This window comes from Chenopodium album, chromosome 14 (genome assembly GCF_948465745.1).
Source record: "Chenopodium album chromosome 14, dcCheAlbu1.1, whole genome shotgun sequence".
Taxonomy (NCBI): Eukaryota; Viridiplantae; Streptophyta; class Magnoliopsida; order Caryophyllales; family Amaranthaceae; genus Chenopodium; species Chenopodium album.
Window position 1 is genome coordinate 39,257,678 of NC_137847.1, and position 16,719 is coordinate 39,274,396.

Consider the following 16,719-nt stretch of genomic DNA (forward strand, 5'->3'; position numbering starts at 1 on the left):
TTTTCAAAGTATGCTTTGATTACTTGAAGAGAGAATACAATGTGATGGTGTTGGCTAGCTAATATGTACAAGTGGGTGGGATGACCTATTTATAGACATCCATCCTTCATATCCCTAACTCTCTAGAAAATCCCTAATCTCCTCAAATGGAAGATTTTAGATTAGGGATGTACACAATTTGGTTTGGTGCAGTTTGGGGGTAAAACCGCACCAAACCGCATTCTTACCAAACCGCACCAAACCAAATTGCGGTTTGGTGCTGTAGGCATCATTTGAAGCGTGCCTACGTAAAGCATGGGTGAATATGCTTGACACTCTTAGGAAGTGGGAATTAACATATACGATTAGGGACAAAGCAAAGTAGGGAGCTTCCAACAAGTTTTTAAGGAACTTGTAAACCGTTCACAGATCATAAAAGACAACCACGAATAAAGGGACAACGATAGGCAATAACAATTGACCCGTGAAGGTTATACCCCATTCATAATCCATGAAAATTACTAACTCCATATGGTTCGGAACCACAAAAGGAGGATCGGGGATGATGGTACGAAGCAAGTCATGGAGTCACATACGCCCATATTGGCCTCTACTCGATTCTTACCAGTAAAAAGTATTCCTGCGATCTCAAAAGCATATAAACAAAATATTCAATTTGCTCCAAACTATTATTATGCTTAATTGGTTGAATGTTAATGCAACATGTAATTCTAAAATATGGTGATCACTTCGATTAAATAACAAGATTAAAAAGGAACCTAAACCGATCGTCCAAATTATCTTATTAGGTGTGATTTTCAATTACATATTCCCTTTAAACATGCAATATGGTGATCATAATAACAATAAAATAAACATTAATATTTGAAGCAATTTAACCATAATATCGTTAGTCAAATCAAACAATAATAAACCAAATCATGATACTAGCAATATTAAAATAAAATAAGTAATTAAATTAATTAATTACTCACATTTCGAGCGCTCCTTTAAATTGCTACATCATGAATAAACTGTTAGTAACTTCAATAAAAATATAAATAAAATGGAAATTAAATTAAATTAAAAAGTAGAATTGATTTGGTCTAAACCCTCAGTTAATTGTATCTTTTACGCCTTGGTTTAAGGACGGAACATCGGGTCAAGTAGGGACTCCTTGGAGTGCTTAAGGGATGTATTATACAAGAATAAGGAGGCTAGTGTTTAGGCTAAAGAGGAAGAAGAGAATGATTTTTGATGTAGAGGGAGAGAGAATGATTTTTAGTGTCCCAAAACCGAGGAAATCAGGTTTGTATTTAAAGAGGAGACAAGCAGGGGGATGCACGGAACCCTAGAAGTGATAAGAGCTGTAGAAAAAACCCTAATTGGGCACCGTGACACGGTACGGGGCACCGTGTCACGGCATTGTCCACCGCGGCGCGGCACATGTCGCGGTGCACAATTCGGCCCAAAAATGTCCAGATTCATAAAGCGTCATGTCACGGTATGTGTACCATGGCACGGCACTAGTCCACCGTGGCATGGTATAGCACACTGTGTCGCAGTGTACAGTTTGCCTAAAAATGCGTCCAGGTTCATAAGCGCGTGAGAAAAAATGCGGAATAAAACCCAGAAAGCACCGTGTCACGGTATGTGTACCGCGACACGGTGCAGAATACCGTGTCATGGAACCAGGCACCGTGACACGTCAGCAATTGCCGCGACGCGGCAATTTAGTTGTTGTGCGGTAATTCCAGTTTTTTACGTGTTTTTAAAATTATGATAACTTTTTATCCGCAATTCGGAATAAGGCATATGATATATCATTGGAAAGATTATCAAGTTTAATTTCCAACACACTTAGAATCAGGTCAAAATCATTTGTAGATTTTAAGATATGGGCGTTTTAGTGAAAGGGTGTCGGTTTTGGGTCGAGTTTAGTATTTTGCTCATATCTTCTTCGTTTTAAATCGGAATTGGGCTTATGATATATCGTTGGAAAGCTTATTTCAAGGCCTATCCAACTAAATAATAATTGGATCAAAATTATAGGGCCAAAAAATCAGTTTCTCTCGTTTTTGTGATGTGGACACGAAAAGTGGAAAGTAAGTTATGGTTTAGGGAATTGAGCTAGGAATTGGATTGGTTTATGAAATGTATTGGGAATGAATATGGATTTAAGCACTCTAAAGGTTAAATAATCAACCCGACCGATAATGGTGGTGAAAGGTTGTTCATCATCGGGTTTGGTTTTGGGGAGACATTTTTAGGTGTCTACAGGTGCTGTGTGGTTTGTGGTTTAACCGCAATTTTTCAAAGAAAAAAGAAACACCTCCTCAAATTTATTTAACTGATAGCAACTTATCAGCTATAATAACAAACAACAATCGAAAAAGGGTATAATCATACTATTAATTGAACTAATTAATTGATAATCTGACATACAATTAAATTAATAAGTTGAGAATCTAACATATAATTGAAAATTTGTACAACAAATTAAACTACAAAGCATCGAACATACAATTAAGCATACCCACTAAATTATTCCTTAAAAAACCCCAAATTCTATACTTCGTTGAAAGATTTTAATTTTCCCCAAAATAAAACAAGAGAAATTTGTAACTTGCAATTCTTACAACAAATTATCCCCAAATAATTAAGCACACCCACTAAAAAGTAGCAAAGAAATAAAAAACATATCAATGAGAAGTAAGAGAAAGTGGATCTTGTGGATTTGTAACTTCAAACTTCTAGTAATGGAGGGCTGGAGGCTGTAGATGCATGGAGGATTGGAGGTTTGGAAGAATGGAGGCAACAAATTAGAAGAGAGCGAAAGTGGAGTAAGGTGATCAGTTGAGTGATAAACCCTAGTTTATTATTTTAACATTTATAAAAATAAAAGAGAAATTATTTTTTTACAAGAGAAAATCTTACGTTTCTACCATATGATATATCATTGTATTATACTTCGTATAAAAATGCGGTTTATATTTGCGATTTGCGGTTTGGTTTGGTTATTTTTTTTTGGAAACCTAAACCAAACCGCAATAATACGGTTTGGACAAAAAAAAAATCAAACCGCAAACCAGACCAAACCGCAAAATTGCGGTTTGGTGCGGTCTAAACCACACTCTGTACAGTCCTATTTTAGACTACCTTTTAGAGTGTTCCCACCTCCAAAGGAACTACATACAAGGAGGTTTTACACACATCGATGTATAGAATACACAAGACACTACATACATCCATGCCTAGAATGCACAAGACACTCCTAGAACATTGCACCTCATATGTACATACATAGAAGAACCTAGAAACATTCTACTATATATAAGATGTTTCTTGAATGTTTTAGAGTAATCCCCTCTAGAATACTCCCACAAAAGAAACTCCAAGAGATGTTTCTCTCATTTTTCGGACTCTTTGCTGCCCAAACTCATATTTCGGGACCTAATCTTGGAAACCCGACTCCACTATGTTCTTAGGCCCTGTTCACTTCACCTTAAAAAAATAATATTAAGTAAAAATAATTTTAGTTCAGTAAAAATAAGTTCAGTACTTCAGTTCAGTAAAAATAATTTCAGTTCAGTAAAATTCAGTTTTCTTAAAGAAGAATTATAATAGAAAATCAGTAAAAATAATTTCAGTTCAGCAAAAATAATTTCAGTTCAGTAAAATTAATTTAAATTCAGTAAAAATAATTTAAGTTCAGCAAATATAATTTTGTTTCAATAAAAATAATTTCAATTCAGCAAAAAATAAGGTGAAGTAAACGGGGCCTTATTTGGCCCAAAATATGGTGGTCCCTTAAATTTGAGCCCATTTGGAGCCCAAAATGTGTGTATACTAAAATTACAAGACCATAACAAAATAAAGCTCTATAGAAGGAATTGTTCCCCCGACACCATAGGCAACCCCCTTAGCTACAATTATGCTTTGTTGCTTAGTGACTCATCCAATGGCCTTATTTGGTGTGGGAGATGACTCGTGACATTATGCTCTTATGTAACCTACTTATAAGACTATCTCCAATAGTGAGACTTAAGAGAGTTTTTTTTAGGAGAGAGAATGTATTTTTTGCAAAGAATATCAATAAGTTGGTAGCTAAGTTTAGATACTCAACTTTGAGTCTCATTTGACAAAAAGTGTGGGCCATTTATCAATATTATAATATATTTTGTAATATATTTAATTTTTTTTTTTTTTTTTTTTTGGGAAAAACTTACAATATGGATTTGGTTGTGTAACACCCTAGAAATTCCTTTCTTTTTAAAATACTTGTTTTGCTCCATTTAAAACTCAAAATAGGAAAATCTAAGATATTACCGCCATCGTGAAAACGGCTAAGGCAACTATCAAAAACACACAGCGGAAGACTATGTTTAAAAACATTCAAAATGACTCAACTTAAAAAGTCAACCAGCGAAAGTAAAGTCAAACCAAAGTAAAACGGAGTCAACCTACAACTTGGAACCATTGTAGGCCTTTAACAAAACCGAACCAATTCAAAACTTTTGTCTTAGTCTCACCAACATAATATAATAAAACAATTAACGCAATAAACATATCATAAACTTATGGAAACTAGCATGATTCGCTCTTCACTCATGCCCATCATGAATATGCTTCATAGCCTGAAAAGCTTCTTTCTACTTGTTTCCACTACTCTCCATTAAAAAATGGGTCATCATAGGGTCAAGGTAAAGACAAGGCCAACAAACACACAAACAACAAAGCTGAGTACATAAGCGTAATTAAACACACTAACATGCTTTCACTTAATCAACACAAAACTTACCTCGTTGCACTTGTTTACAAGCACACGACATACAATATGACTTCTCAATTAAGTAACTAAATGATTCATTTAGCATTGATTACGCATCAAACGGGATTCCCCCCTAACCTGCCCCAATAAAGGGGTACTAACACGGGAGCTAACCATACCAGTATAATATAACCACTCGTAAATAGCGGAATTCCTGAGTATAATAATAAAAGGAAAATACAGCATCTTGTACTCCCAGTATAAGTTATGGTTAAATATAAAACCCCATAACCCCCCCATATATTTATACTCAAGGTATATACGTTCTAAGAGTTTTGGTGCGTAATCTTTTTCACTTTACGTTATTTACATATTATTAAACTTGGTGAGGACACTCAAACCATAACACAATCAAACATTATAATTATCCAAAGAATTAAGCATTCCAATTCAATTGTTGAATAATTAATGACCACATAAAATTTAATGTTGAACCCTTTTTAAATCTACCTCAATATCAAAGACACCTTAAATGCGTAATGCGCCACAATTCCTATCCCTCGATGTTAGAAATACCTTAAGTGCACTAAGGCACCAACATAAAATTTATTCCTCGTGTACATAGACACTTACATAGCTCTTTTCTCATGCTTATAACATCAATAAAAATTATATGAATCATAATAAAATTTCTTTTAATATTCCAAACCAAATTAAACATTTAGTTCAATTAAACATGCTCTTTATCATGCCAAAAATAAAAGTGTGGTTCATATATAACATGCCAAAATAATTTTTTTCATTCAATAATCCATCACAAATAATCCATGCTTTATAATTCAATCACCAACACCGACCAAATAATAAATTCCAACCAAAACTATCACAACACTATTTGGAATCAATTATTCAAAGCTTAGCATGTTCCTATATCACCAAATAAATGTCAAGTACGCGAACGTACCTTGAATACGATTTTAAAATCGCCATGACTAACAGAAATCACTTACTTGGAAGTCTTCTACAATCCAAAATCATAATATGGCATTAAAATCTACTCCACACAAATTTCCAGAAATATATACTCTTATTAAACCACTCATAATTTAATTAAAACAAGTTGAAAATTAATTTAAAACCTCTTACTTTAATCCCAATTAATGGGTAGTCAAAATTCCTTCAAGAAACTTAATTTTTAGCTTACTAATAAAATTTCTAGCAATATTAATTTATGAAAACTTGCTGTAATTATACTTTAAAATCCTCAAATTAAAGGTTTAAACCACCCTAAATAATATTCCTTCAATAATCAATTATTTACAAATCTAGGGTTTTAAATTTGGGGCTTTTTAATTAAAATTAAAATCTGAAAATTAATTTGCACCATATTTAAAATCAATCATCATAAAATCATCACAAAACTCATAATCAATAATTAGATTTAGGATTAAACAAAAGAAATAAAAAAAAAAGAATAATTTTTTTTTCGAATGGTGCGACAGACAGCAGCCACGGCACCAGAGCCGGCTGCTACCGTGATGCTGGTGGCCCCGCCGCTGCTGCTGTTGGTGGTCGGCGGCCTACCGGTGGTGTGGTGGTGATTGGCGGTGGTGTGTGCAAAAAGGGGAAGGGGAAAAGAAAGAAAAAGAAATAAAGGAGAAGGGAGAGAAAATTTACCTTGGGTATTCTCCACTCTGGGCAAAGTTTAATTTGCTCAATTGTTGAATATTTATACCCCTTTCTCTAGAAACTCTTCTTACCTAAAATTTCCTTTTTTTATCTTTACTAATCCCTTTCCTAATAAAATTTAACTAAAATAAAACTTTCCTAAAATAAATCCCAACTTAATAAAATAATTAATTAAATAAAACTTTTCTTTTATAAAATATTTCCAAACTTGTTAAAATAAATAATTAAAATGCCATAAATAATTCATTTCAAATTATTTAAATATCTCACAAAATACTTATTTAAAATAAAATACGTATAAAAATATGGGGTATTACAGATAGGCCATAACTTGAAAGTGACATTAGTATACTTTAGAGAGTCTCGTCATTGGGAAATTAGACTTCACATGAGTTGTTAAATTGAGAAGTAGGTATAAAAAACAACTCATTTTGTATTTCAATATTCAAAATTGAGTAAAGTACCAATTTGATTTCAACCCGTACATGTCACGGCTGACAATATCAGTGACCTTCCTTGGAAATTCCTCAAACCACACCCTTTCACCCTTGTCAAGAAAAGAATAGGCATAAGAGGAGCTAAACAATCTTGAGCATACCCAGAATGGTGTAAAGCATAGAATTTAATGATACTCCCTCCGTTTCATAGTGTTAGTCTCATATGGAATCAATCACGTAAAATAAGAAAAGAAATATTTTAGAATCTAACATTAAAGTACAACATAATTCATAATTAGTTTACCTTATTTAACTTTTTTGATTTTTTATTAGGAAAGCACAAGTCATAATTGCATAATTTAAGATAAAGATTTCCTTACTTAGAGTCATGTCATCAATCCACAACCAATTCAATTCCAGAAAAATCAAGTTATAAATGAAATATATTCAATATGGGTAGATCTATTTGAAATGCCTAAAATAGTATATAGGACTAACATTATGAAATGGAGGAAGTAATATCTTTTCTTGAGCATACCCAGAATGGTGTAAAGCATAGAATTTTATGATAATATATTTTGGTGTAACTAGTTCTTTTATTATTATTATTATTATTATTATTATTATTATTATTATTATTATTATTATTATTAATTTTTTTTTTATTTATTTATTTATTTTTTTTGAGAGGGGGGTTAAGTTTTATGATAATATCTTTTGGTGTAACTAGTTCTTTAACTATTATTATTATTATTATTTATTTATTTATTTATTTATTTATTTATTTTTTGGGAGGGGGGTTAAGGGCGTGAACTGAACTGAACTTATTAGAGCTGAACTGAACTGAACTTATTAGAGTTGAACTGAACTGAACTGAAATGAATATTTTATAAAAGAAGGAAATTAGAAGCTGAAATGAACTGAACTGAATTGAACTGAACTTATTAGAGCTGAACTGAACTGAACTGAACTGAACTTATTAGAGTTGAACTGAACTGAACTTATTAGAGCCAACTGAATTGAACTGAAAATAATCATATGAGAACAGGCCCTAAGTCATTTGTTTTAAGCTGTAGATCGCTGTATTTTTTCCTAGGCCACTAGAATGCCTATTTATCGAAGGAAGTTTGGATATGATGGTTCCTATTTTTAATCTTGCCAATTTGTGATGCTATCTACACTTGTTGAAGTAAATTGTGAATTTCCTTCGTACATGTACGAGTTGGTAAACTTTATGATGAACAGATGACGTATCTTATTGCAGCCAGGAAATAGTCACATGAGTTTTGGTGGCATGATGAAATGTGCTATTGTACTATTGTAGATTACCTAATTTGATTTGAACTATAAAGTTCACTCTATTATATTGAGGATTTGAGGGCAGGGTAAAACATTACTATTACATAGTAGCTATTTACAATAAGTATATCGTATATGCATACCAAACCTTATTATTACGATATTAGTGATTTTCATCATGCAAAAAAGGTGAATGAGGGCTGAAAAATAGATTGAAAGAGGATAACAAAGCCGGGTTAAACCTATTGAATATATATAGGCCCATTTACAAGCCCCAACTTCTAACTTCAGTCCACATATATATTCATCAATTCAAGATTTGAATTCGTTCTACCCTAGAAGAAATTTACCCCATATAAAGAACCTTATTATACCAAGATCTTAATTTACCTGACCCGAACTACCCACAGCTCGATTAAACCCGACTCAAAACTTATTTATTAATTAGTTATTGACTTATTAATTATGTGGAGTCCAAAGAGGAGGGGGGTATTATTTTAATATAAATTATAGTTAATCGGAGTTATATTTAATTGCTATTAGAAGAGAGAAATTGTAAAATACCTGTGTAAGTGGGGTTTGTAGAACTAAACAATAATAAAAATACTTGTGTAGGTTAGAGCGTGGTAATAGGAGAGAGAATGAAAAATATATGGACATGTTGCAATTATTTCAGACAAATATTAAAGAAAAATGTGACGATTATTACGAAATAGAGGAGGTATAACTTTACTGACAATATCAATATTCAAACAAAATTATTTGATCGAACTAAAACGATTCGACCTAAACTTGAGTTAATAATTAAAATAATCCAACTCAAATTTTACATTTCAACTAAGATTAGATCTAACCGAATATGAAATGAACTAATCCAAAGTCGATTTAATCCATTTTGACCCAAATAAACTCGGTTATATCCGAATTTGATTTGACTTGAACTCGATTTGACTCGACCTGAGTTTGACTTGACTCAAATTCGATTTGTACCCGACCATACTCGAACCCAACTTCGACCTGAGTCTAACTAAGCTTGACCTGACTTAATTTGGCCTGTTAAGATAAAATTACTTGCCATTACCCGATCCTAACATCCCGACCTATGGGTCAATCCCAACTTCATACAGGTCGATTTGACACTAACATGTACCAAACCAAACTGAAATTTACTATTCACAATACAATTTGAAATCTGACTTGAACCCGAATTAACAAATTATTATATTTTACCAGAATTTAAAGTGACCTAACAAATCCGTTTAAACCCAAATAAGCACACTAATCTGACATGACCAAACCCATCCACAACCAATTGTCGTTGACTCGATTTGACAATTCTAGACAATTGAAAAGATTTTCCATAGGTATGAGTATACACCAGAAACTTATTTTGGTACTCTTCAATGCAAGAAGAACGTAAAAAAGTACCAAAATCATTTTCCGTATCGGCTACCAACCGAACCACAAAGCCCTCACATTACACTCCAAAATCAAATAAACCTAGGCCCATTTAATTTATAATTTATAAAACAGCCCGAATTTCTAGCTTCACTCCACTTATATATTCATCAAATCACCATAAACCCTAGATTAGCCATTCCTTTTTCCATACACGCCGTCGTTGCAGCAAACACCGGAGCACAGAAATGGGTAAATTCCGACGCTTTCTCTTTCTCTCTCCTCCATTTTTGATGAATTCAAGCTTTTTCAATGTCTTCAAACTGATTTTGTTGATTCAATTTTCTTTGTTGTGTGTGAATTTTTGCAGCAAGGATTAAACCGCATGAGTTGAGGCAAAAGCCTAAGGCTGATTTGCTGAATCAGCTTAAAGATCTCAAGGCTGAGCTCGCTCTTCTCCGTGTTGCTAAGGTTACCGGCGGTGCTCCTAACAAGCTGTCCAAGATGTATGTTTTGATTTCAATTTTCTAGGGTTTTTGTATGATTTGATTGAATTAATTAGGGTTTTTGTTTGGGATTTTGCAGTAAGGTGGTGAGATTAGGGATTGCTCAAGTATTGACAGTGATGTCGCAGAAGCAGAAGTCGGCATTGAGGGAAGCATACAAGAAGAAGAAGTTTTTGCCACTTGATCTTCGTCCCAAGAAGACCCGTGCCATCCGTCGTCGCCTCACTAAGCATCAGGTATTATTTGTTCATTTATAAATTAATTAATTTGTTTATTGTGTTGTTGTGGATAATATTGAGAGGTTTTAAATCTGCATTCATTATTGTGAATTGTATTTGGGTTTGATTGTATTTGTATGTCATTGAATGTTGAGTGAAATGGGTTTACTTCTATGTTATATAGATTATTGAATGAATTAAGGTTTTCATTGGCATTCTGATTTTGAGGTTTGAATGTTGAAGTACTATGTCATTTAATTGACTCTTTCTATATTAGTATTAAGAGTCTTGGTAATGGTTTAGTACGAGTGAAACGGCATTGCACGCCGGAAACTGTAAGGAGGTATTATTAAATTACAACTTTTTTGTTGGTTTTGAGAGAAGAACAGGCTGTGTTTTGAAATGCCGCTCTTTGAATGATTTTCATTTATATTCTCACGCCTTGAATAAGAAGTTGGATTAATTTTGATTTCAGCGTAGATTATTGAAATCAATGTGTTGTTTTGTAGATGGATTGTATATGTCTAGTCATTCCTCCAGCTTTTAAGCTAGATTTTATGCGTGCTCCAAATATAATGGACATGTCATACGGCTGTAATCATTTGAAATTGCATTGTTGGACATGTTATAATGGAGGGAGTTGTAGCAGTTGTGATAATCTTTACGAAATATTTTTTGTCATGAGAAAGTAGTGTCAGAGTTTGTAGGCATGATAGTTCTGATGTTAATTATCTTGCTTGCGCATAGCTGTTGATCTCTTTTGGAAGAAAGTATGTATTTTGCCACCTACCAAACTCCCAAGTGAATGATCCTTTGCATGTCAGTTAAGGGTTTAGAGGAGTGATGTAGTCATTTTCATAATATTTTTCTTCCCTTTTTTGGCTGTGTGGGATATTATGATAGATTTCTTTTCCAGGGTTATCTGGCATATATTTTGAAGGTTATGACTTGTGAGGTCTCTAATTATTATTATTTTTCTTTCTTCAGGCATCGTTGAAGACTGAAAGGGAGAAGAAGAGGGAGAGGTACTATCCCATGAGGAAGTATGCCATCAAGGTTTAGGCTAGGTATCTATAATCTTAGGGCGGTTTTTACATTTCATGGAAATTTTGTTCAAATGTTTGTTAAACTTCTATAAAGCGATGTTTCAGATTATGACATGAGCTAGTTATCTTCTACCTTGTGATTTTATGTTGCCTGCATTTTGTATTCTTGAATAGAATTGTGGTGGTTATGTTGATTTTTGACAGAAAGAGGTGGTATTTGCTTTCAGCGTCAGGATGTATTAGTAATTTAGTCTTGGTGATGCTACGCATGTTATCTTGGCCATGATTTCTATGATGCAGCACAGCATCAGCATGTTTATGGGTCCTGCATCATTTGGTTTGGGCTCATCAATTTTTGACCCGATCGGCAAACCTAACCCGAATTTGTTTTTCAACCATGTTTTTTTAACCCAAAACCAGAATTAATCTTAAACTCTTTAACCAGTAGACCTGCAGTTCAAATTTGACTTGAACCTGTTGTGGCAAACCTGTTTATTTTGGGGTTAATAATATTCGCCACTATCCCTCATTCTTGTCTCTTTAATTCCCACATATAAAGGTCCTGTTTGGTAGTAGCGTTTGAGGTAGCAGTTAGCGTTTTGACAAGTCAAAACACTATTGGGAAAAATTTGAGAGTGTTTGGCAAGGTAGCGATTAGCGATAAAAGTAGCATTTAGGTAGCTTTTCTCAAACGTTAAAAATAGTAGCGTTCAGAAGTAGCGGGCAGCGTTTGACAAATTTTTATTACTTTTTAAATAATATTTATATAAATTTTGATATATTTTAATATTGCAACTGCTACTTTTACCAAATACTTATACTATCAACCGTTACTTTGACATCTAACCTTTACCCACTACTAATTGACCGCTACTCGCTGCCTTAACAGCTACTCGCTACCTTAACAGCTACCCGCTACTTGACTGTTAAAAGATACCTGCTACCGCTACTTTTGCCAAACAGTACCAAAGTGGTGACCTACATCACTATTGTGCCACCGATCGCATAGTTGACGATAATAGTTAGTTACTAGAGTAGACCTAGCAACAGGTGATTTGGGGTTGGTCAATTTTGGGTTGGATCAATTCGGGTTCGGGTATGACTTGGGTTGGGTATCGGGTTGAGTCGAGTTTGGGTAAGACCATTTTCGGATTGGGTATGTTCACGTTAGACTAGGGGTGCTAGTCGGACGAGTTGAGCCTGAACTATGGTCGGCTCGTGTTCGTTTAAATCGCATAGTTGACGATAATAGTTAGTTGCTAGAGTAGACCTAACAACGGGTGATTTGGGGTTGGTCAATTTTGGGTTGGGTCAATTCGGGTTCGGGTATGACTTGGGTTGGGTATCAGGTTGAGTCGAGTTTGGGTAAGACCATTTTCGGGTTGGGTATGTTCACGTTAGACTAGGGGTGCTAGTCGGACGAGTCGAGCCTGAACTATGGTCGGCTCATGTTCGTTTAAATCGCATAGTTGACGATAATAGTTAGCTGCTAGAGTAGACCTAGCAATGGGTGATTTGGGGTTGGTCAATTTTGGGTTGGGTCAATTCTGGTTTGGGTATGACTTGGGTTGGGTATCGGGTTGAGTCGAGTTTGGGTAAGACCATTTTCGGGTTGGGTATGTTCACGTTAGACTAGGGTGCTAGTCGAACGAGTTGAGCCTGAACTATGGTCGGCTCGTGTTCGTTTAAATCGCATAGTTGACGATAATAGTTAGTTGCTAGAGTAGACCTAGCAACGGGTGATTTGGGGTTGGTCAATTTTGGGTTGGGTCAATTCGGGTTCGGGTATGACTTGGGTTGGGTATCGGGTTGAGTCGAGTTTGGGTAAGACCATTTTCGGATTGGGTATGTTCACGTTAGACTAGGGGTGCTAGTCGGACGAGTCGAGCCTTAACTATGGTCGGCTCGTGTTCATTTAAATCGCATAGTTGACGATAATTGTTAGTTGCTAGAGTAGACCTAGCAACAGGTGATTTGGGGTTGGTCAATTTTGGGTTGGGTCAATTCGGGTTCGGGTATGACTTGGGTTGGGTATCAGGTTGAGTCAAGTTTGGGTAAGACCATTTTCGGATTGGGTATGTTCATGTTAGACTAGGGGTGCTAGTCGGACGAGTCGAGCCTGAATTATGGTTGGCTCGTGTTCGTTTAAGTTTGTTCAAATTCGAGCCGAGCTCAAACTTTGAGTCGAGCTTTGATCGGGTGTTAACCAAGTCGAACACGAACTTGTTCATGAACAACCAGACTTATTATCCTAATTTACTTGTCTTCTTTATTGTTCATTATTAATAATTTTATTATTTTACGAGTTTATTTTTTTAATAGTGAAATACTAACTTATTATTGTTTAATATTTATGATAAATGTTTCCTCAAAAAAAATATTTATGATAAATATATTTATGTTTATATACATAATTTTTTATAATGAAAAAAATCTATCGAGCTTGTCTACGAACTTTTCGATCTGAGCTTGGCATAACTTAGCTCGACTCGTTAAAGTCTCGAGCTGAACTCAAACCTGAGCTGAGCCACCACGAATCTAGTTTTGACCGAACTTTGACCAACTCGAGCTCGAACTGTTCACGAATAGGCTCGACTCATCATCACCCCTAGATTAGACCATTTTCGGGTCGAGTGTGTTTAGGTCATATTCGGGTTAGGTCAGGTTAGGTCAAAACCGGGTCGAGTTATGTTAAGATTGTTTCATTTGTAGTTCAAGCTTAAATCGATAATATTATGTTTTGTTATTGTTATAATAAGAACTATCAATTAGATTTATGAGCTTAGGTAGTTTTAGTTCGGGACATTTTGGCTATCGGGTCTCCTCAGGTCAAATACTTTAGGTCAAATTCGGGTCAGGTAATTTGGGGTATTTGGTCCACTTTGAGTCGAGTCAATTCAGGTGTCGGGTCAAGATCACTTCAACTCCATTTTCGGGTCGAGTGTGGATCGGGTAGATTTGGGTTTTGGGTCAATGTTTTTGGGTCGATTTCGGGTCATGAGTCGGATCATCGGATTTGAGACAAGATTGCCAGATCTAATAATTACCGACTAATGTTAGATGGTGTTTAGTTTGAATTTTGTATTACGAAACTAGACTCTATATGACTATAATTGTTCCTATACGTTGAAAGAAATTTTGAAGATTTCCTCACAATTTTAAGTCAGAAGATTCCTTCTTCAAAAAAAATTTAGTCAAAATATTCTAAATGAGAATATCATGGTGAAACAGAGAAAGTGTCAATTTCATTAGAAAAATTTAACAAGAATAATCACACTTAATATCAAATTGCTGCATACAATTTGAAACGGAGGTAGTAGTTAAGAATCGCAAATTCTTGGCTACATTCTAATGTAGCCAAGATAGCTACATCAAGGCAAAACGCAACCTCCACTGAATGAAACACAAGCTCCATCTTCTTCTTCAAATTTCCTTTTTTTTTTATTATTCTCTTTCTTCACTTTCATAGTAATTATTTTGAGCTCAATTTTCTCTCTCCTCTCTCTCATCTTCCATTCGAAATTTTCTCTCTCTTCTTTTTTCTCTTTCATTTGACATTTTCTCTCTCCTCTGTTATTTGCATCACTATGGATTTGGTTGTTAATCCTAATGAGATTATTAATGAAGGTTAGTTTTTGTGTTGTTTATATATTGGTTTTAATTAAGTTAGACTTTGGATGAGTTTATAATTGTTTTTGAATTTATAATTTGATGAATTTCATTTGTCTCTTCTTAAATTGGTTTTCGATTTTATAATGTTAATTCATAGGTATGATTTTGATGTGGGTAGTAATTGAATTGCTTAATTTGTACTCATTTTCTTTCTCCTTTTTTTCTCTCTCTCTGATTTTATATGTTGGTAGTCTTTAGATTCCCAATCATGTTACAAATCAATAATTATTTTCTCTTTAATGAATCAAGATTAATTTGACTATATTTATTTTTTTTAGAGTTTGAATAATTACAATCGAACTCGAGTCTAATTTCTGTAAAAAAAAAAAAAAAAAAAAAAGAACACGTAGTAATTTAAAAATGAACATCTAGTACAAACTGAACAATTAGTACACTGAAAATGAACATTTAGTACATAAAAAATGAACATATATTTCAACAATTTATTATATCTTTATTTTTCGTTAATAATTATATACAACGAATTTGAACCTATATGAAAATCATGTTCATTTTTAATATCCTAAAATGGTGCATAACTTTTTGTTACATGTTCATTTTTTAATACTAAATTTTCATTTATTTTAAATTGTTCATATATTTTTATGAAATGTTCATTTTTATTAGGTTGAAAGTGAAATATAATACGTTGAAAATTAAATTATCTGAAAATTTAGTGTTGAAAATCTGAACCATTTATTATGAATAAATATGTTTCGTTATTTATTACGAACATATCTATTATTGATTATGAACATATATGACATATAGAGTGATAATTATTTATATTTTTAGCTACTGTATTGATGATTATATATTATGAACATTGAACATATGTTTTGATGATTATGAAAATTCTGATTATTTGTTGTTATTTGTTATATTTTAGTGAGTACAGATTAATTGTATTTGTGGAAGACAAAGAATCTGAATTAGTGAAGAAACAAGTAAGAAGTGATGAACTAGTATATGATATGTACAATGAATTTGCTTTTAAGTTGGAGAATTTCCGAAGTATATGATCTCAATTTTATAGTTGTATGATAAAGGTTCATTTCTAATATACTAAATGTTCATTTTGTTTGACATGTTCACTTTTTATTACTGAATGTTCATATTTTTACGTGTTCATTTTTTTATTACTGAATATCCTTTTTTTTTTTTTTTATGTGTTCATTTTTCTAACTAAATGTTCATTTTTAAGGTCGTGGTCTAGCAAATTTTGATGATATGATAATCATATTTATTTTTAATAAATAATCATTTTCTCATAACATGTTCACTTTTTAGTATTAAATGTTCATTTTTTTACGTTGTTCATTTTTTGTTATTAAATGTTCATTTTTTTTCATGTTCATAATTTTTAACTAAATGTTCATTTTATAGAGCGTGGTTTGGGCCGCGCATTTTGGGCCTCCCCTTGTTGTAGCTATCTTAGCTGTATTAGGATGCAGCTAAGACCTATTGGTTAAGAATTGAATTTGTTTTAGTGTCAATTAAACAATAATGGTTAAAATTAATATTGGTGAAACTATTCACTTAAAAAAATTGAAAAATAAATAACAAAGAAAGCTGAAACTTTAGAGATTTCTAAGAGTATTCTTTTAAATGGTTGCCTTACAGGTTTTTGAAATGCACTTACAATGCATACAATTTCATTCATTCGACAATTTGGCTTTGCCAACTCAAAAAGGGTAAGATTGC

The 16,719-nt window shown here is 33.4% G+C and overlaps 1 protein-coding gene across 1 annotated transcript; it reads left to right on the forward strand.

The window, feature by feature from the left end:
• The first annotated feature begins 9,693 nt into the window (after positions 1-9,693).
• Positions 9,694-11,535, forward strand: LOC145579225 (large ribosomal subunit protein uL29). Its single transcript, XM_081636472.1, has 4 exons — positions 9,694-9,825; positions 9,944-10,079; positions 10,159-10,315; positions 11,285-11,535. Exons 1-4 carry the CDS (start codon positions 9,822-9,824, stop codon positions 11,357-11,359), a joined length of 372 nt encoding a protein of 123 aa, XP_081492598.1. The 5' UTR covers positions 9,694-9,821; the 3' UTR covers positions 11,360-11,535.
• Positions 11,536-16,719: the final 5,184 nt, after the last annotated feature.